At 40.5% G+C, this 22,298-nt stretch overlaps 1 protein-coding gene across 16 annotated transcripts in view; it reads right to left on the reverse strand.

Moving 5' to 3' along the window:
* Positions 1–22,298, reverse strand: part of ABLIM1 (actin binding LIM protein 1) — a 153,111-nt gene that overhangs the window by 35,042 nt on the left and 95,771 nt on the right. For 11 of the 16 annotated variants that reach the window (XR_006415615.1, XM_044439401.1, XM_044439409.1 and 8 more), the window contains 3 exons: positions 14,122–14,157; positions 13,565–13,694; positions 3,547–3,567 (listed from right to left, as the gene is read on the reverse strand). Coding sequence is in view for 15 of the 16 variants with exons in the window: in XM_044439401.1 (XP_044295336.1) it covers positions 3,547–3,567; positions 13,565–13,694; positions 14,122–14,157 (187 nt within the window). In the remaining variant the exon portion in view is untranslated. Of the gene's footprint in view, positions 1–3,546; positions 3,568–9,977; positions 10,098–13,564; positions 13,695–14,121; positions 14,158–22,298 lie in introns of all 16 variants that reach the window. The other 5 variants (XM_044439442.1, XM_044439417.1, XM_044439471.1 and 2 more) reach the window with 2 other exon arrangements.

The raw sequence follows: 22,298 nt of genomic DNA on the forward strand, positions 1-22,298 counted from the left end.
AAGTAAAATGCTGCATGGAAAGTAGTACTCATTCATTTAGTTTGTAGGCTACCTATCCCAAATGGCTTCGAGTCAGTGATAATGTGATTTGTTTTCACCCTCATATACATGGCCTTCCCAAAGAAACAAGTGATTGCCTATGCTAGTATTAATACAACACATCAGCAAAAGATGTATTTGAAATATGAGGAGCTGTATCTTTTCTTTATCAAAAATACACACATTAAGTCATTTGACAGTATGTATACAACATGTCATACAGTGGTACCTTGGTTCACAAACTTAATGCGTTCCACGACTTTGGTTGTAACCCAAATCAAATTTCCCCATAAGATTCAATGTAAATAAGTTTAATCCATTCTAGCCCCTCTGAATGTGTTTGTGAGCCAATTTTTTGTCATGGGCCAAGTCAAATTTCCCCATAAGGTTCAATGTAAATAAGGTTAATTCATTCTTTAACTATTTTTTTAATCAGAAAAATGTGAAACAAAGTGACAAAGAACAACAAAGTAACAAAGTACTGTACAGTACAGTGGAGAACACTAACCTGGGGGGGGGTTATTGTTTTGAGGGAGAGTCCCCCTCCATAAGGACATTGGAGAGATCTCTTTTAGGGGTTTACTCTCTTCCTTGTCTCTTAGCTGCAGGGTCAATTTTGGTGAAAAATTTGTCTATAGTCACTTGTTTTTTCTTGCGCTGCATAACCCTCTGGAAATGAGAGACCATGTTATCGTTCATCAGATTCAACACTCTGTTCGTTACAGTTATGTTGGGGTGGTGCTTCTCAAAGAAATTCTGGCACGGGTGCGCTCCTGCAGGAAAGATGGGTGCAATCTCAGCCATCTCCCCCTCCCCCTGCAACCAGCATGATCATGGCCATCTCCCCCCCGCCCCACCAGTTGCATTCGTGCAGAGAAGACATGCGTGATCACAGGCATGCTCCTGCAGGAAAGATGGGTGCAGCACAACACAGCCGTGATCACGCATGTCTTCCTGCATGGATGCAACTGTGATCATGGCCATCTCCCCACTTGGGGGTAGGGTGGGGAGATGGCTGCGATCTTGGTCGCCACCCAATGCAGAGTTTGCGACCCAAGTCAAAATTTTCATGAAATTTTTGTTCACGACCCAATTTGGTCATGAACTAAGGCATTCGTGAGCCAAGGTACCACTGTATTTGTCTCTCTCTGTTGTCACCTTGTGGAGGAAAACATATTTATTATATTTTATATATTTAGAAGAAAAATATTAGTTAACTTCAAAATATTAGTTAACTTCAGATATAAATATCAGTTAACTTCAAAACACCTGCACACTGCAGTTCATCTACTCAATAAGATCTGGCATGTTTGGTTTTGCTGTGGAGAGATGCATAGTGGAGACTAAGCCTCTAGAACAGCTGCAGTGTGGAAGCTACGTCAAACGGCCTCCACATGGCAGCCATGTTCCCTGTGGTGTGATTGAACCCCAGAGCTTTTCTATTACCAGGGAAGCTGACACCATCTGCCACCTTCCTTTGGAATTCCCTGCTCCTCCTGCACTTAGCAGCACTTCTCACAGCTCCAGGTGGTTCAGGAGGCAGTGAGAAATTAATTTTCTGTGCAACAATATATCACTTGCTGTTGTAAAGCAAAGTATTGTGGAATGGCTTGGTCCTGAATGCCCATTAAGACCCATTAGCTTTACCAAAAACTTGCTCCTGTTAGAGAAGCAAACAGCTAGAAATGGTTTGTTGATATGGACACAGTTGCCATGATGAGTCATGGTGAGTGTGTGCACTTCAAAATTTACCACTGTAGTACTTCACATTGTGGGATGTGACATTAATGCTAGACGGTCTTACAGTACAGAAATAGGGAAATAGTCAGGAAATGTTTGCCAATAGACTGGATTCAGATTGATGGTGGATCAATTGTGCTGATGGAAGTAGAAGTCGCCACCTCATCCTAGCCTTGGTAGCCCTCTGGCCCTTGGAAAATGTTGCACGGGAAGTTAGGAGACAGCACTGGTCTGGAGGAGCTCTGGTCTAGATGACAAGCAGAATCCCCCAACTTAGGTTGAAAGAGTTTCTACTTTTTTGTGGAAAGCAATCTCACCTTCAAGAAAGAATTGTCAGGGTCTGGGCTGCTCCAGGGCCCCATCTGGTGGCTAGATCCAGAAGAGACACTATAGTGCTTGCATGATCAGTCCCAGACCCTGCTGGAGCCCTCAGTCTTCTGAGGAGCACCAGCTGGGAGACCTGGAGAAAGAGCTATATAAAAGAGAACTCTTCCCTCCAAACTGACCTCAGCAATGTAGGCCTTCCTATTTGTGCTGTGGTCCAGCTCTTGTGCATCCTGTCATCTGGTTCCTATTGCACCTTGCCTTGCCTAAGCAGCACAGATCTTCCTGCTACCTGTTGTTCAGTTCATGCACCTTGCCCGAGCCTTGCTGCATCTGGGTCCTGCCTTGCTTTATCATGTGTTGCTGCCTTGGCTCAGTAATGTAGGTCTTCTTGATAACTGCAGTTCAGTTCCTGCATCTTACCTGACCCTTACATACACCTGGTTCCTGCCTTGCTATGTCCTGTCCTGCCCTGTGTTGCTGCATTGTGGTGCCTTGTCTTGCCATATCCTGCCATGCCTTGTTGTCTTGCCTGGCACTTGCCTCACCCTGCTATGCTACTTGTCACACCTTTGCTGCTCTTGAATCTTGCCTGGTTATCATGCCTCAGGTACCTGCAGCCAGCGCTGTTTTCCTTCCTGGTTTGTTCATGACTTCTCCTGATATGTACTCCTGGTTCCTGATGCCAGCCTCTTTCTTCACTCCACAGATTTAGACTGTGCCTTATAAACTGCAAGTTTAGACTCTTCCCTGCCTTGAGTTCTATTGTCCTCATCCCAGTACCTCTGTTTTGACTCCTGCTGCCCAAGTCCCAGATGCTGACAACAAATATAGCACCAGTTATGGATTTGAAGTACCTTTTAGATGTTGGAAGAAACTTTTAAGTACATAATGGAATGAAACTATTATCCAGCTCTCATATTGCTACAAATCTACAGCTACAAAAGCTTTGGGAAAAAATGAGAAATTAGTTAGCACTTGACCATACAATGGTGATTCACCAAGTGGGGATTGCATGATGATGAAGTGTGACTGACATGTTCAATTACCTCTCTCATATTGTGATTTCTTCTCCAGTCAATTGGTACTTACACATTCTTTACACAAAGCTGAGGCTTGACAGTAATCTTTGTGCCAAACAATGTCAAAAGTAAACTGACAAAAGGTTAAATGAAACGAATACAGGAGTCTTGACTTTTTGGTCCAATGTAATGATATTTGGATCTAGACCTAGCCACAAATTTTGCACAAATCTGAACAGTGTTCAAAATGAGAGGCTGAACTACGTATAGCATGCTGTTAGACAAAGCAATGAAAAACAACCTGTTAAGAGTGACATTTCCAAGCATGTATCAAAGGAGGAATGAACACTGGTTAAAAACACGCAAGAGCAGAAAGATCCCCCAGGGATGGGGGTCATGAGAGAGCAGAGGAATGGCATACCTATGTAGAATGAAGCTGCATCTGAGAAAAGAAAATGAGAAAAATCATGTAGGCAAAAGAATATTGGAAAACAGGGCCAAATGCAGTTATGGGAGCAAATGTGGTACCTTTCAGATGAAGTAAAAGAAAAAATTGAAAAAAAAACACATATAGGCAGAACATGAGAACATGTAAATCCATGGGGGAAAAGCAGCATACAGTCATGCAAAGCATGGTGCTACTTTGTGGTTCAGGACTGCAGATAAGTTTGGAAATGGATTCACAGGAGAGGCATGGAAAAGGTTTTCCATAAAATGGAATCTGTGACATCACTGGTCTTTTTGTGCTAATTAAGTTTATTTGCTGGCTGATAGTTCCATGTCCTTTTTCTTTTGATCTCTTCCTATCTAAACACAAAAAATATTTGTACTTAAGATAGATTTGTAACAATATGCATATGCATACATGTATATAATTGCTTTGGATTTCACCCCACCACCCCAGTTTAGGAAATAAAAGTCCTTTATGGATGAATACTTCAGCAGAAAACATTTTAAAATGTTGTTGGAAAAGTAATTAGAAGATTCATCTAGGCCTACTTTGTCCTGTTCATCTATGCCCCAGCTTTGCCTTGGCTGGGGCATAGATCAAATGGGTGGAAGACAGAGAGATTAAAAGGCTGATTTTTGTGACAAAAACAATTCCATGGCCCGCTGACATTATCTGAGAGACATAAAAGAGTTCAGATTTCCAGCTCTAAGGTCAATGACAGTGCTCCAACTTCAGAGCTGAGAACTGGAGCTTCCACTCACCACCTCACTGCCAGCACAGAAAGAACCATGCTGGCTGCTTTCCAAGGTGAGAAACCTGACCTTGGAGGGTGGGAGAAGGAAATTTGGGGGATACAAAGGGGAGGAGACTGGATAGCAAGGATATCAGGCATCCTGAGGTTGCTCCAGCCTCCTTTCCTCCCTCCAAAGCATGCAGACTGCCTCTGCCAGTCTTTCAACTCTGCAATGGATGAGCAGGAGTTCCTGAATTGAACGGTTATGCTGCTCTCCACAAGACTGCACTCTACATTTGTATTAATGAGTTCATGCCCTGCGATATTAAATCACTATTTTCTGTATCTGACAAACTGAAAATATACTTCTTCTATGTTACATTTTGCTTACTGGAAGCCACTTTGAAGGCGTGTTGTTAGGCATAAAGGTAGCAGATTAATAATACAGAGTAAGATCAACCTCATTCTGTTTTTCTGGGCATCAAGTTTGTGTTGGCACCGAGGTTGTGTTGCTGTGTTGCAGGCATGCGCCTACATGAGCATGTAGCAGTGGCAAATTAACCAATGTTTTGCCTGCTTGTGTGTTTCATGCATGGCAATGTCCCTTTAAATAGGCAGTCTTCAATTTGCCCAGTTGTGCACACCCACTTTGAGTTCTTCAAGGGGAAACAACCAAAAGTTAACCCATAATTGATTGTTAGGGATGATCAGAAGTTACATACCTAGAGAGAGTGAAAGAGAGAGGCATATACAAGGTATGTGCCCCAGCAAATAATGGTTTAATTAATTAAGCCATGATTTGTTACTGTCAATAGAATCACATCACAAGCTGTTTCAGTTCCACAGTATGTTCCCTCTATGAAAAATGCTATAAATACTACAATGTCATCTTCTTTTGCCCACTGTTCCTAAACTTACTGGGGAAATATTTCTATAACAAATCTGGCACTCTTTCCAACAGTTGGTTGCACATATAGTAGGAGTTAACACTAGAAGAATGAGAGAAAGATTTCCCTTTATTCTCTTCCTTCAAATCATATTGCATAAAATTATTTTAACTGATTTTACTACCCAAAGGAAAAACTAAGTTAATCTTCAAGTCATCTTCTTCCCCCGCACCTGAAAAGCTCTGGTCATTGTCTCCTTTGCCAGTTTTCACCACCCAGTCAGCTGCCCTTTCCCACATGCATGTTTTTTCCAGCAACGGTGGCAGCAGAATCCTTCCTAGAGGGTGTCTGGCATCACAAATTTAACAGAGAATTCCAAAAAAAGAGGAATAAGCCGGCCAAATTTGTGTTGGACCCACTAGCCTGTTTCAAGATTGGGCCAGGCTTGGTTTCAGGTTAACAATTCATATGCCTGGATGAATCCACTTCAGTTTGATTGCCACAAAAACCTTCTCTCAGTGTAGAGAAGTCCAAAAAATGTAGCAGCACACAATGTTAGGGCATATTGTAACAGAGGTTCAAAACATATCTAGAAAGATGCAAGTATGGGAAGGGCACAATCCTATGCATGTTTAGACCTAGAAAAGGCTTAGAACACCCAGAATTTCCCAGCCAGTACTGAGTGACACCCTAAATTGTGTTTAAAAGATGAAAAGCAGATGGTGAAGGACAGAAGTTCTTAACAGGGTGAATGAAACATCATTAAGTACCTGGGCAATTGAGGAAATGGCCTATTTAATGTTTTAATGTTAGGATTCCATATGTGTTGCTATGGAAGTCTACCTGCAGTAAAGCCATCAGTGCGGTAGCTCCCTGCCTTTGTTGATCTGACACATGCCATCACTGTGAGTGGATTTGCACAGCATGATAGCCAGTAATAAGAGTCAGCAGTTGCCAGTGTAGATTCCTCACTATGGATAGCTGTTTTCAGACTCCCCCAGTAAGAATCTATGGGCTGTTCCAGGGGTTGTTTCTGCAGATGACCAATCCCCCTTTGGGTAAAGACCCACGAGAAATGACTTGCTCAGCAAGAGAGGCAAATGTCTTTGCTTCTTTTCTAGAGCTAGTCCTGGCCTTGCCAGGGCCAGCCACTCTCCAGGTGCACAAGTAGCCCCTGGGGGCAGCTGGCACTAGCTTCCCCCTTCCTGGCACAACAAAGAGGCACTTTCAGTCCCCGCAGCTGCACTGACAAGTCATGATTTGTTAACAACAAAAATCCATGGAGAAAGCCCATGGTTTGAAGCTGGGTTGTGAACTGTTGGTTGCTCACCATGGTTTGTTAGCTCAGCTGGGTTCACACAACACAATCACCCACACTGGGTGGTTGATTATATTTCTATAGCAATACATGAATTAACAAGCCATACTCAATCCTTAAACGTGGTTTACCGTGTTATCTATGCCAGTTTTCAACATTCTTGCACAGCATGTCTATGAAAGGGAGATTAGAAAGGGAGCCAGAGCCAATGGGAGGGGAAAGGGAGAAATGGAGTGGGAGGCATCCCTTCCCATTGTCTCTTCTCTTGCTCCTTTCCAAGGGTTGCATGGGCAGACACTAGTTTGCACACCCCCCCCCCCCGCCATAACTGCTTCAGGTGGTGTGTTACCCAAGGCGCCATGTCAACTGAGAGTGGAGAGAAAGGGGAATGGGCCCTGAAATGGGGCTTCTTCCTGTCTACTGCCACTGTTGTAGTGACAGTGGTGGAATTCAGATTTTTGGCTTCACTTCCTTGCAAATAAGCAAGCCCAAGCAGCTGATTTTCCCCCTGTGCCCACCTTTCCAGCTCTTGGAGAAACAGCATACTGTGGAGGTCAATGGCTTACCCTGGGCTCCTGCCAAGGCTGAAGTCTGGGGGATGCTGATGACAGTCATGCTTTGCTGGCTATCATCCATGCAAGCAAGGAGAAATGCATTTCTGAAGTTTCTTTCCTAGCTGGATTTAGCCTTGCGACATATGTGGCAGGAGGCAAGGTTGCAGCAATGCCATGTTGCCACAGAAGAAGCAAGGAGCAGGTCCAGTTGCTATGCTTGCTAGGAGGAGGAAATGTGGTCATGAGTTGGGTCGCAGCCAAGTGAATGAGGAGAAATGCCCCTGCCAGCTCGTGGAATTCTGCAAGTCTTTTACCTAGTAGCAGCTTCATTACTGATAAGGCTTTAAGGGTTACTGAGATGATATATGTGATTTGACTATAGTCACTACAGATACCTCTAATCAGAGGTATGCAGTTTGAGGCAATGGCCTCTGTAAGACATAAAAGATCACTGTGAAACTTTTAAACCAATGATTGTGAGCACAATATATCAGGAATGTGATAAGATTCAAACTCATCAGTCAATATAACCTGTTGGACAGTTCTCCCTGCTACCAAACACTGCAAATATCTAAGCCTGTCTCTCTACCCTACCAAGACAAAAACTTGTAGCTCATGTACATATTTTAACCAGTCTTCTCAACCTGATGAGAAGGTTACTTCTCATCAGTTGAGAAGTATGTCCCCCATCTTAGGGAAATAACTGCTGAATCCAGAAGATCACAATCTATGCATTAGATTAATCTAAACTGGTAACTTATAGGGCTATACATATTGAATTACTAGTTTCTTCATTAGCTTCAGTATCATCAAATACAATTTAAACTGGCTGAAAACCTAGCACAACCTCAGTATAATAAGGAAGATCCTTTTCTTTGATCGTCTTTCACAGATTCACATTATAACCACATGGGGACATTTCCTAGAAGAAGGAGCACAGTTTTTCTTGGTATGAACTTTATGAAGGCAGCCTGCAGAGTCTGTGCTGATTCCAAAACTGCCTGAAGTAGTCATGTGCAAAGGTGGAGAAGACCAGCATGGACTGAGATTGCCAGTGAGTGTGAACTGCAGACATCAAAATGACATGTTCCAATATATATTCATGCCCACAGTTCTTTGAATGATCTTTCATGGCCTTAATCCAACCAGTGTCCTCCCACTAATGGAAGAATACCATCAGCAAAATGGAGATGTAGTAATTTTTCCTAAAGTATCCTACATCTCCCAAGTCTGCTTACTCCCCACTCCACTGAGAGAGATTTGGGTCAGGGCAGGAGTATATGGAATCATTCCCTATACCACTGAAAAGAGTTTTCCATCAGTGGAAGAACTCCAGTTGGATTTCCACTTCACACACATTTAAACCTGCTCTGATTTCCTAAATTATGTAATTCAAAATGACAAACCAAAGCATAAACACAACCTTCAAAATAGATGTATATTTCAGAAAGTTATTTCTATGACATAATCTGCAGTGACATTTTGTCACAAGAAACCTAAAAGTACCAGAAATGAATGGTTGTACTGAAAAAGATATTGAGATTACCTTTGGATGTATGGGATAAGCATGAACATGTGGAACTAGAGTTTATAGATCAGGTACATGCAAACATGAACTGTGCCTCTGTTTTTAAGGGACCCCATATGTAAGGTACGAAGTGAACTTGATTATGGAGCTTGGATTTATAAACATTCCACAAAGTTCTCAGCAACTATGTATTGTTATTCATTTAATGCCAATATTATTTGCTTTAGTTCAGGATATTGGGAAGTGTAATAGAATCTTAGGCATATAAACTTTGCTGGCCTTTTATTAAGCAAAGCAATTCATATCAACTCCTGATGCTGTATGCATTAAGGGGTTGGATAGGCCATTTGGAAAAAAAAGAGCGGGGGGGGGGGAGCACTGAGAAGAAGAAAAGGAAAGAAGGTGGCAGGATAGTTTTTGAGGTGGATCTGAGTTCTGGCAGGAAGACCAAGATGGTAGGTGGGGCAAGATCTCTGGAAAAAGTCAGGGGAATTTTCAGAATGGCACACTGCACTGGAATTAAAAACAAGCAAGGCTAAAATGAGACCTTTGTGCAGGGATCAATCTTAGCTTTTGGATGTGGTGGGCACTGTCGCCCCAAGGCATTTTTATCATGTCAGAGAAAATGAGTGCACCATCATGTGATGCAGTAAAGGACTGCAGCTCTGAGCATTTGCTTAGCGTGCAAAGGTCTCTTGGTTAATTCCCAGTGTTTTCAGTCAGGGCTGCGAAAGACTCCTGTCTAAAAGCCTGGAGAGCTACTGCTAGTCACTGTAAAGAAGGCATAGTTTCTATGTCAGCAAGTTGAGTTTACCATACATGCATATGTCAAGACTGGGGTGTGCTTTGAACTGCTGAGTATCAGTTCATACTACCACTATATACTACACAAATAGAACTTGGTAAAATTATCCCATTACTAAATGATTCTGCACTTAGGTTTGAAGGAATGGGACTACAGAAACATACATACAAGAGATGCAAAGCTGGCTGATTAGCACAGGAGTCCGAGGCATTGGGAGAGGAGTTATTAGTCACCTTATAGAATCTATGGGCCACGTTTATGTGTTTGAATAGAGGCCAAATTTCAGTGAATTTTGAAGTTAAATTCCCAAGATGACAAAAACCAATTTTCAATGAGCAACATAAAGAATTGTTTACTCCCAGACACTTCACCTAGGGAGGACCCTTAGAAAGGACATACTTCCTCAGAGAGAAGAAGGTATGTCAGGTCTAACATAGTAATTATGGTACAATCTGAGGCATGCTGGGAGCTGCACATTTAATAGCCACCTGATGGAGATGTACCTTATTAGCCTTCCAGGAATGCTAATAAATCTCCACTCTGTTGGATTCTCACTTGAATGGCCTGTCTCCTTACCTTTGACATAGGGAATGAAGTGGTGTCGGAAAGGGGAGTAGGGGCAGGAGTCATTGTGGGTGGAGATGGGGCTGCTAGTGCGAAGGTGGGCTAACCGCTGCACACCATTAGACAGCAGCTCTGCAGCAGCAGGGAAGTGTAAGGCAGAACAAAATGGAAACAAAGAAAAGAGAACACAAAATAAGACAGAAGCAAGGAAAGTGACCGAAGACTGGGAGAGAACAGAGGGAGAAAAGCACTTAACAGCTACAACAATGATAACGGGGAAGAAATGAAATTAAAGAAGTTGCAGGCTACAGAACTGTTCAGAAAATTCATTAGAAGAACATGAAGACTTAGTTTTACACTAGATATTTCTTTGCTCAAGCTTAAATTAGTATCCATGTTATCTTTACACACAGTACAGAGCTTGCAATTGTCATTCATTCATCTTAACACTTTGAACCCGAAGCTGTTTGGATAAGAATCTGGCCAACCAGGATCAACTGAGAACTACAAGGTTGAGATCCCACAAAAAGTGCATATGAAGCATGAGATCCAATTTTAAAATTTAAAATGTTAAAAAATGAAGCAAGAGATCCAATTTTAAGAAAAACTTTTCTCAGTAATTTCCCAATATTGTTTTATTTTCCCAGTGTTTTGAACTGCTTTCTGAAACCATGGCTTTCATTTATTTAGGTTAGTATGCCATCAAGCAGACTGGCAAAACAAGCTGAATCACCTTCTAAATCTTAAGAAATGCCACAAGAAATCTCAACAAATCTGATTTGGAGAAAATGTACTTGTTACATTTACAACTCTTTAAATTCATGGTTTAAAAATAGGGTATATAGTTCTATTGGAAATTATAGGATTAAAAATGTAGGAAAAGCTATTCTGTATTCTGATCACAGAGTCATATTTTAGGATTGTCATATAAATTTTCTTGAAATGGAATTAGTTATGGCATGTTTAATAGTAGTGACTATATGATATTGACAAATATGTCCATATATTCATTTTCATTTGAACACTGGCTTAATTCATACATGAAGCTATGATGAAACTAGCATTACATGGCCAAACCTTGGACTTGTGCACTTCCCCATCCCCTGAACTTCACAACAATTGTGTGGAAGAGACTGGAAGATTTCACTTCCTTTTTCAATTAACCTCACTTTGGCATTATGTTTGAATCTTACCTATGGTTCATTGAAACCAGCTTTAATCTTACCTATGATTCGTTGAAACCAGCTTTATGAACTGTGGCCTAACATTGGCATTCAAATAGTAACCCAAAGTTACTAACAGAAGCTTTCTCAGGCTTGGATATAGTGCTAGGCTGTGGTTAGTGAAAAACTGGTGGATTTGACTGAATCCTGAACAGAATTAGATGAATTTGGAAAGATCTGTGAGATGTCCAAATTGAAGCAGTATTCCACTGTAGTGGAACTCTTTTTGTAGGAAAGTCTCCCACAAAAACTACTGCTCCTAGTCTTCCAAAATTTTGCACATTGCTAAGCTAGGCCAGCCCCTATGATATATTTCATTTTTACATCAACTGCAACAAAGCATTTAGGAGATAAGCACATCCTTTTTGTGAAAATTATAAAGCTGTTTCTGCAGAGTCCTTACCCCTGCACCTATTTATCTGAACCTTGGCAGATGTGGTCTTTTCACAGAAGGGCTATTATGCTTGGAAATTTTATCCCATTCTGCCAAGAAATATATTAAAAAATTAAAAAAATATATACTTAACACAAGAGGCCATTTTTTCTTCAGATTTCATTCAGTTCTGTCAAATGCCATCAAAGTTATAGCCAACTGCTAATTTCCTGTGCTAGTTAATGGGAAGCAGATTTTCAAAATCAAGATTCAAATTTGGCATTTGGGTTGCTCTCTGAGTTGGTTCAAGTTGGTCTCAGGTGGCCCTGAGTTGATCTGGGATGAATCAGGCTGATTTCTGAATCTCTGATAGGGGTTTGAACTGAATGATGTGATTAGTACACTTCCTTAATAGAAACAGAAGTGAAAGCTTCCGGTCATTTACTTGCACCTGCACCAGAGAAGGCAATGGAAGGGGTTGCACATAAGCCAGAGACTGTTCATGTAAGCCCATATTTAGTGTTATAGCTCAGTGAAGCCATGATCATCTTGGTCCATGTGAATGACAAAAGAAAGTGGAGGGAATGTATTTTTTCAATGGTTATAAAAGGAAATAGCTATTGTCAAGTGCTGACAAAGCTCATAATCAAGGTGAAGTGTAGTCAAAAATGTTTATAACCCAGCACTTATAACAATAAGCAGAAATGTGCAGCTTCTTCACTGTTTCTAATAGATTCAGTAGGGTCAATCAACATACTTGAAAAACACAACACCTGCATTTCCTTCTGCTTTTGGATAGGAACAGTTACAAATTTTTTCTAGCTGATTCCTCCTGCTCCCCATTTTCAGGGTTCTGAATTATGGGGTCTTGTTTCCAGAACAGAGCTAATTCATATTTTTAATATCCAAATATTAAGAGCACTCCCCTTCTGCAGTTTCCTGTACCTGGCGTCTTCATTTTTCCTTATGTTACCAATGCTCAGCAACCTGAATATGTGTTGCACAAATCATACGAAGGAATCTTAATGCAATTCTGAAATTCAATCAACGTACATATACTGTAGTGTAAAAGAGCAAGTTGCAAACTGTAAATTGCTGCAAATTGTATATGAGAGAACTCCAAAATCAATTCTAGAAATTCTCTTAAGCTGGACTAGAAGTCGGATGGAATGAATCCCTGAATGACAGAATGAAATGAAAGATCTTTGTGAAACTCATCTCTACATTTGGAGATCCACAGGCCAAAGATCCTGTTAATCTGATGTGTCTTAAGTAGTCAGAGAATGAACTGAATTTTACAATACTGGAAAATTTCAATGACATAAAAAGATATAATTCATGGACGAAAAATTTAAAGGTAAATATCAAAAGAAAATACAATATACATTTCCTACTTTGCTATTGTGTGACCCCTCAGATGTGCTATATACATCTGAATATAAGGAAATGAGGAATTGGCTTTTTTACAATATTACTTCTGTCTTCATATTAGGACTTTAAACATATTCAAAAGGTGGCTTTAGATTTTCAACATCAAAGAAGAGAGGTTATATGGCCTCTTACAAGTACTGACAAGCTGTGAAACTATGCCTATGGCCTGACGGTGATATTGAATCCACACTCATGGAAGTATTATTATTATTATTATTATTATTATTATTATTATTATTATTATTATTATTATATTTCTATTAGAATATTTTCTAAGTACAGGCAACAACATAAATTTTCTTCTTGTGCTATTTCTTCTTGTGATTCAACACCCTCCTAAGAAACAGGAACCATTGTAGAAAATTATGAGTTATTTTCCCATTAGCCCAGATTCAAATCTTTCCTAGTTAAAAAGAGATCATTAAAATGGGAGAAGGGAGGAGATAACAGAACAGTTTTGTAAGGGGTAGAATGTCTCCTATCTCCAAAGAGATAGATTCCTTACTGCATGATTCCATGCCATAAAGGCAGATTCATTCAGGATCTGGTCCCGTAAATTTATGACAACTTACCAGGTCTGTGAAAATGCTGTGGTGAACGTGACATGGTGGGTGTGTAGCTGTGACGACTGTACACAGGAGAACCAATGGAGCCCTGGCTGGTAGACCGGTGTATCATCCGATCCCGAATATCTTGATAACCCTGGAGAAGGAATATATTTTGCATAAGTATTTTATTATTGAATATTATAATGATCCCATTTATACAATCCCATATTTCTCAGATATAATGAGTTGCTAAAATGTATGCATTTTCACAGGATAATCACATTCAGTGAAAGCATAATCACAATAATTGTTGCTTGTCATATGACCAGTTCAGGGCTGGAAGCACAGAACCGGGAATAACAAAAAAAAAAAAATAATTATTTCGAAGTTCCACTAAGAATAGCAAACGAAATACCGAAGCATAGCAAACTTATAAATGAAATATTGAAGCTCATCAGTTAAAAACACATTTAATAGAAAGATATCCAGTTAAAACAAATAAAATAACACACAATTATTATTGCTTGCTAAAATTAATATAGAAAGAGTAAAACAGAGGGAAAATGTTTCATCAAACTTACTTCTGCTGAAGGAGTTGGAGAGAGTGTCCTTGGAGACTGCAAGACATGGGAAAAGGAAGGTTACAGAGAAACTTTGCTCCTTCTGTGCCAGAAGTGGTAACATTTTCAGAGCTACTGAAAACATGAAAAGGTTATTAGAGCCACTTAAATCCAGAGACCTCTACCAAACTGCCCATGGTCTGCTCAGATCTAGGAAACTGCTTAACAGGCCAAAAATCCCATATGTGCTTAATTCAATTAAATAGTCTGGCAATAGTTTATTTATTTAAAATACTCATATACCAACATTCGTTATTAGATTAACAGGATGATATACAAAATCTATTAAAATACACAGGTAAAAATGAACAAACAAAAATATACTCTGCTAAGCATTATTATCAGCAAATTCCTGGGTAAACAGATCCCTTTTCAACAGTTGTAGCACTAGCTGCAAAGATGACAACCAGAAGCTTGTATTTTTTGATAATTACTGCAGTTCTATGGAAAGCTTCCAAACTTAGCATTAGCATGCCAATATCTTGCTGGGTCATGACTTTTGAGTGACATCAGAAATTCTAGGTTTTTTTACTGCTTCCATTGGGAGGAGGGAGGGTTTACTGAACATTTAACGAGTCTTGGCACTGAATACAGGTTTGATAGCTCTCTCTGGACATTTATACAGGAAATGTAAAAAAAAAGCAGAAAAATTAGATATCCTTTTCATAGCTGTTATGTGAAAATCTCTTCACAACATGTTATCTCAAATGTCCATCTCCATCTGCTGATTATATATTGCCAGTTCAGGCTGTGGATGTGGGAATAGTATGTTTACTGTATTTGTATCTCACCCTTTATTCAAAAGCTAAGCCTCTCATTCAGCATCTTCTGATGTCTATTTGGCAAAGAGCTAATGATCAACACCACTCTGTGACTGTCACAATTGAACAGGGATTTGAAATCACATCTAAATCCCACACAGAAGCCACTGCATCATATGGGTTCTTAGTTTGTTCTTAGATGGCCTGGATTTGTTGGGAAGTTTTGGTGAATTTACTTCAATACACCATCAAACTGAAGCTCAATTCAATGAATTGTTCCAACAGAGGGATGAGTAGGAGGAAAACAGCAACTATTTCAAGAAAATTCTACTGCAACTTGCAAAACTATCACAAGAAAACAGCTACTAAAACAGCTACAAGGAGGAGGTTCTGCAGCAGTTCTCCATTTTCTGTTTAAGAGCTTGCACAAATGCATTCACAAGTGGGAGAACATCTGTGGATTCAAGTTCACTCTTCTGCAGTACTGTAGTGCAGCCCTGCGCAATTCATGGGCTATCCCCCCCCCCCCCCGCCCCAATTCTCATATGAAGAGTCAGTGCCATGCTAGCCCTAGAAAGTGCAACAAGAATATCTGTCTTTCATTCCCAATATCTCGAGATTTTGCACTGTCTTTCTCAACTTACACTTTCAATGTGCAAAGGAGAACTGTTGTATCTCAGACTGAGTCTGTAAAAGAAGGCTTGGGATCATCACTCTTTTCATAAATTCTGAAAAGGCTTTAAAAGACGAAATTGAAAAGCAAAGCCTCAGATCTTGGACAGTAGGACAGTCAAACAGAAAACTCAGGAGCAATCTAAACAAAGCAGAATACCCTGGGTCTTGATGTTTGTGGTCTATGTTGGTCCACATTTTTGGTGTTGAAATGCTACGGAACAAAACTTTCAGAGACAAAACTGCCAGAGTTCCTATGACTGTCACTACTGTTACATGACAGAAACCTAGTCCTTCAACTTTTATAGAGGAGAAAACTTTAAATCAAATTCAGTGGGAGAGCTCTTAGTCGGCTTATAGTTACAGTTCTGGAAATGCAGGAACAGAGAGTATTCCTAGACTTCACATTTGAAGATGTAGGTTATTTTCCCTGAGAAGAATTGATAAATACTGTTGCACTAAGAAAATAAGAGAACATCTGGGTCAAGACCTATCTATCTATTGTAGCATTCTGTTCCCACAGTGGCCAACTAGATACTTCTCAGAGGCTGCAAATGGAATATGAAAACCGTATCACCCACCTGTTCATTTTCCCCTCGAATATATAGCCTTCCTGACTAGTATCCCTTGATATCCTCATCTTCTATGAATTTGACTAAGAAATCCAGGTAGGTGGTCATCACTTGCATGTAACTACAGTGGTTCTTCCATTGTTAACAATGACTGAGGACAGGGCAAAGGAATGGAGGAGTATATATGGCTTGTACTCCATAGTGAGGCCTATTTCACTCAATGGTCTGTCTGACAGGTATGTGTCTGACAGGTATGTGTCTAAATTGGGGTACAGGCCCAAATGTGTGAATACTTCTACACTTTCAGTGTCTGTTACTACAAACAATGGAAGCAAGACAGGAGAGAACTGATCAGGCCCAATGAAACTTTAGTTCACTGAGGATATAAAGACCCAGAAAGTAAAGTTCAATGGCACTGCAGGAGTAAACGTCTAGAAAAGCATCCATAGCACATCATGGCAGTGATACTGTGAGTCATGTTCAGCTGAGGGTCAGATAACCAGTTCCATGGTTAACATCACTTGCTGTATCATGAAATGCAGACATAAAATCAAAGGAAGAAAGGGAGTGAAGAATTTGCCCATTCCTGCATTGTATCAAGGAATGCATGGGGAAAACTTAAGTTATACATGAGGCAAAATATGTTCTAATCCAAGACTACTACCATGTTACCATCTGGGTACCATAACAGGACTGTACCACAGCATCAAAAGGCAGCATAATTAGATTTACACTGGTTCAACGGTTTCTTTTTCTAGCATTCTAGTTGGGAATACATTGGCCTGATGCAAATGAAACTCTCATCTGTCCCACTATGAAACTTCCCTGTGCTTCACTGCTGGTTCTTCTATCAATCACATACTAGCAGTCAGCTCATACAAAAGGCATCACCCTATACAAAGCCAAGGGTAAGGAGGAGCAGTTAAAGGCCCTTAAAAAGAAGTGCACTTGGGAAAAATGTGAACAATGATGGAAGCCATTACAACCATAAACCAAAAGCAGTACGCAGCCAAGAGATCTGTCTTTTATCAGTCCTTTGACACTATGGTGGAAGAGAAACTGTGGACAGTTGGCAAAGAATTGCCCATTAAAATGTGCTGCATTCAAACACCAAATATTTCCTACCAGAATTATTGATCCCTACACGTCTGGCAAATTAGACCCACTACATTTATTCCCTTTCAGAACACATTATTGCAACTAGAATGTTAACTGGTTGGCTTCCTCTAGATGGTGCTATATGGAAATATTTTCCATAGAAAGGACTGAAACTAAGTAGCAATTCAGAAATGGTGGGTGCAATATTCATGTTCAGAAGAAATGTCTTACAACTCCCAGCATCCCTGCAGTCAGCCATGCTGGAATTTGTAAGGGTTTTTTTCCTGTATAAACAATGCTTAGGAGAATGCCCTAAATTATAAAGCAAAGCTGGTGGGGACAATATGTTCTACTGACAGCCCAGAAAAAGGCACAAAGCTCAGGTAAACAAGTGACCACATATGGGAAGCAGGGAATAAGATTCAAAGAAAAGGTCCAGACATGTGAAGAAAAGGCTGCAGGTACTATGGTAGAAAGTGATTTACAGGTCATTGCTTTTCTTATACTGACCTACACAATAGACAGAAAGAGAATACTGGGCATGGAGGAACAAGATCCAGCTATTCAAGAGCATGATGGTAAATACTCCGACCAAACTGCTAAATGACTTAAATTCAAATAAAATTAAATAATCTTGTAAAACAGTTGCCCAAAGAGATAAAAACACATCTCAGAGAACCAAATGGGCTTTTTTCAACTGCATTTTTTCAACATTCTGAGATTTTATCTGTTTATTCAGTTGGATATTTATATACTTACTCCATCACTAATACTTATACAGTGCATACAACATAAGGAAATATCTTGAAATTCAACTGAAATCTCCATATGAAAAACCACTTTAAGTATCTGTTATTCATTCTAGTACAGGTCAGTTCCCCAGGTGGAAACTTTTTGAAAGAATGTGATCCAGCAGGAAAATACGGATTGCTTACAGGGCTGTGATGGATTATCATTACGCCCCCGCAAACCCCCACTTAAATAAAAAGAGCTTTTGTTGTGTACATTTTCATTTATTTCCATTTTGTTTTGAATCCTACACATTTTTATAAATCTGCCAAGCCACTTAATCTTGCTTCACTGATAACAAAGGGGAAGATGCATCTAATAATGAAAAATACATCCAAGTATATAGTAAATTCATGTGAACAGTCAATCACACACAGGTTTTCTACATTATCATTTTAAATTCATGCACACAAAAACTACCATCAACTTGACATTAATTTTTGATATTCCTCTGCAAATAGTCAACACGGTTCTTTTTAGTGAAATTCATAAAGGCAAACTCTGTCTCACAAGCTGTTTACATAAGCAATTATTTTTGCATTATGCAGAGGATGTTAAGGATAAAGTATGTTAAGATTGAGCCAAAAAGGTATTCTGCACAGTTTTGGAAATTTTAAACATCTTGAAACCTAGCTCTAGCATTCCTTTCATGAATATTGTCTGAACACTTCCCAAACTTTTCTGTGGTTTCCAGTCAGCCACTTATTTTTCCAGTGTCTAGCAAATCAGTGCTGATTTTGATCTTCCGCACTGAAGGAAGATTGTTTCATTCCAAAGAAATCACACATTTTTTCTACTAGATTAGAATTCAGAGCTCAGTAGGGTTCACCAGAGGCATTGGCCACATATAGACTTGGGAGTATAACATGGGTGCACAGAGGGTAGATTACCGATGTTTTATACTTGATATCTCAAAAGTCTCTGCCAGCATAGCAATAATCAGGAATGCTAGGAGTGGAAGTCAAAAACATCTGGTGATCTACTTTCTGCTATCCCTGAAAATCTTATCTGAAAAGATAAGTTCACAATATGATCATCTACCCTGGATTTGATTGCAAAAAAGAAACTGCAGACGCTCTCCCTCTGTGTATGTGTGTGTTTGTGAGACAGTGACAGACGACAGAAATCCTATTTGCCTCTTGTTGAGGTATGTGGAGAGACAAGTGTGATGCTTCTTGCAGTATTTTTCTGTAAAAATCCCCAAGATCACTTCTCCTGAAGCTCCTCATGAACCATGGTCTCAACCAAGACTGCCTCCCCAGAGCTGAACTTTATTAAGTTTCCTGTCTACCCATACATGTGGTAAATTATTTTCTATTCCAGATCCTACTGTTTTCCCATTTGGGATTATATACCTTACTAAGGTAGGCATATTTGGGCACCTGCTGAAGGCCTTCACCCCAACAAGAGGCCACTGACAAGAGTGCCCAGAGGTGCTGCTTGTCTTCACTATTTGGACCTGCTTTTCCCCCTGCCACTTGCACTGGCCCAGACAAGGATGGTGGTGAGGAGAAGATGCCACTGCCCACCTGCTTGCTGGCTCTTGACCAGTCAGGCAGGAAATGAAGGCAATAGTGAAAAAGAATAAAGGGAACAATCGACCCACTGACAATGTTTTGCTTAAAGGCACTCTAAAACCTGGAGCTGGCACTGGGTTGGCGAAGCACGATCTGGGATTTAACATAGCTACACTAAATGGTAATAACAGCAACAACACTACAGCTGCAGGAGGAGTTCTGATTTTCACTGGGACTGGAGCTCCAAAGGAGGGGACCCCGATGCCATATTGGCATCTGTCTACTTATTTCCTCCACACGAGAAGCTTATGCAGATGAAAGGTTAACCCACTCCTCTCAGTGCCATGGCCCCAGTCAGAATTAGCTGCTACTCCCACAGCTACTTTCTAGTTTTTAACAGTGCAGAAATCTCTAGCTGCAATATCTAGTTTGATCCTAATTTCTCCTAACTGTCTGATTCTAAATTAAACCAATTGAAGACAAGTGTGTCAGGCTGCCACTGTGGAAATACGGAAGCATCATACACAATTACACAGCCGTACTTTAAAGTGTTGAAAGTGCTTCATGCACATACATGTGACATGTAGCAAAATCGTATGCATGTTGATCCAGCTGGGGGTTCTGCTATGTTCACAGGATGTGAGCATGGGAAGGCAGCCCTAGTGGGCTTCCTGGAATGAGAAATTCTGCATCTGTAGCTGATTAAACAGGCAAGCATGCTGTGCTAAACAATCCAGGGATGTTTGGTTGCACTGTTTGGTTGATAGGATGTCAAGCCAGCTTGACTCTGCCTCCCCTATTTCCTTCATCTCTGGTGACAACTGACATCATACAGGCTAGGTTTGATTTGACTCTGTTTATGGACTGCTCTTTCTATTGATCCTACTTTTTAAAAAATAAACCTCAGAATTCCTGCATCCAATTTTCAACCCAACCCTTAGAGATCAACATGGATTCTTTTGCTATTTGCACCTTTACCTGTACCCTGACACATCCTCTTAAACTGTCCAATATACAAAGCAACATTTAGAGGCCATGTCCTGATCCACTGACAAAACATGATTACAGAAAAGGGTTTCCAGCTGTTTACAAAGCAAAACTGAGAAGAACACTCACATTTCTGAATACCAGGTAAGTCAAGTACCTGCTCCATTATATTTTGTTAAAATTGTGTTAAACAGAATATTTTTCCAACATGAGGATTAAGCAACCCTTCCACCCTTTGCTTCTCTCTAAATTCCCCCATTCCCAAAGCAACTTTGCTTAAAAGAAAAGGGAAAAAAACCCTGGAGGACCATTACATGCACTAGTGTGTACCTAATATAAAGTTATCTCCCAAGTGTGTCCTATCACTCAATGCTTGCATGTCTTTATAGGATGTATATAATCTGGGATAAATAAATCAATTCTGTTGAATATCGTCATACACATACAACAATGGTGCCACATTCCCACGTGAGCATCTGTGTTCACAATTGTTTGTTTCTTTATTTAAAGTTTTTATAGACTGTTCTATCAGCACACACTCTCAGAACGGTTTACAATTGTTGTGACAGTCTGTTTGAAACATGTGCATCAACAAACAAGACAGAAGCCAGAATCTACAGCTACAATGAGCAACAAATGGCCAAAATGTGCATCATGTTATCCTGTCTCCCAGCAGTTGGTTTATTTTGTAAAGCTCACTATTAATTTTTTGCCTTTCTCATTTTCACAGGCCCAGTGCACATTGTCCTTGCCTCAGCTGTACAAATACTGGAGCCAGCAAGGGCTCTGCAAGCAACTTCCAAGAAACAATAGATGCGTGCCAGGTGCTGGGAGTAAGCAGGATGGTTCCTTTGAGTTCCTGTTCTCAAGGACTACTGGCTGGGTTCAGAAGAACCGGAACCGGAACGTGAAGCAGATCAAAGGGGAGTTGGGAGGAAGGGCCATGCAGAGACATGAGATGAGGGAAGTGGACGCACTTATCTGAAGACCAAACTCCTAAGAGGTGGGCAGGCAGTTCCTGGGAATAATCGAGATACACAGCTTGCAGGAGGGGACTCTGAGAAGGAGTGTTTCTCAGACACAGGCCGGGCAGCCCTGGCTCTTGATCCCATGACATGGCATGTTCCTAAGGAGAGTTCCTGGGGGTGAATCTGGATTGGGTTCAACAAAATGCTCTGTGCATGCCCAGAAATTCATTCAGGGTGATTTATGCTTTTGGTGATTTTCCTTTGCAAGGAAAATGGCCTGTGGCTTTTGAATGCTCAAATGAGGAACCTCAGCTCACGACACTAGGGATGCAGATAATCTGCACGATCCATGGAGAAGCCAATCATTTAGGGAGTCCTTTGGAGAAGGCACACTCCTTTTAAGCCTCTGAGGATCAAGCATCTCTGCAGTTTACATGGGTGAATTATGCAGAGGCCTGCCTAGCATGTGTATATATTCTGAAATACGGTAGGCTACTTTAAAACAGATACAGGATTCCACTGTGAAAATGAAGCATTCCATGTACGGATGTACAGCCTACAAGCAAAAGATGTATGCCCTAATTTTCAGAATGTTTAACTGGTGGATTAACTTATTCACCATGTTGCTTAATTCAACTAGTACAGGCTAGGTTTGGCCTGACCTCTGGCCACCTTGTGCCTTCATCAAAGCAGCTAACTCTATTCACATGCACTGCCCTGGAAAAATGGGAAAGTGTGCTATATTTATGGCATCTCAAATGTGTTCTGCATTTT

Source organism: Varanus komodoensis, unplaced genomic scaffold (genome assembly GCF_004798865.1).
Source record: "Varanus komodoensis strain SLA01 unplaced genomic scaffold, ASM479886v1 scaffold1, whole genome shotgun sequence".
Taxonomy (NCBI): Eukaryota; Metazoa; Chordata; class Lepidosauria; order Squamata; family Varanidae; genus Varanus; species Varanus komodoensis.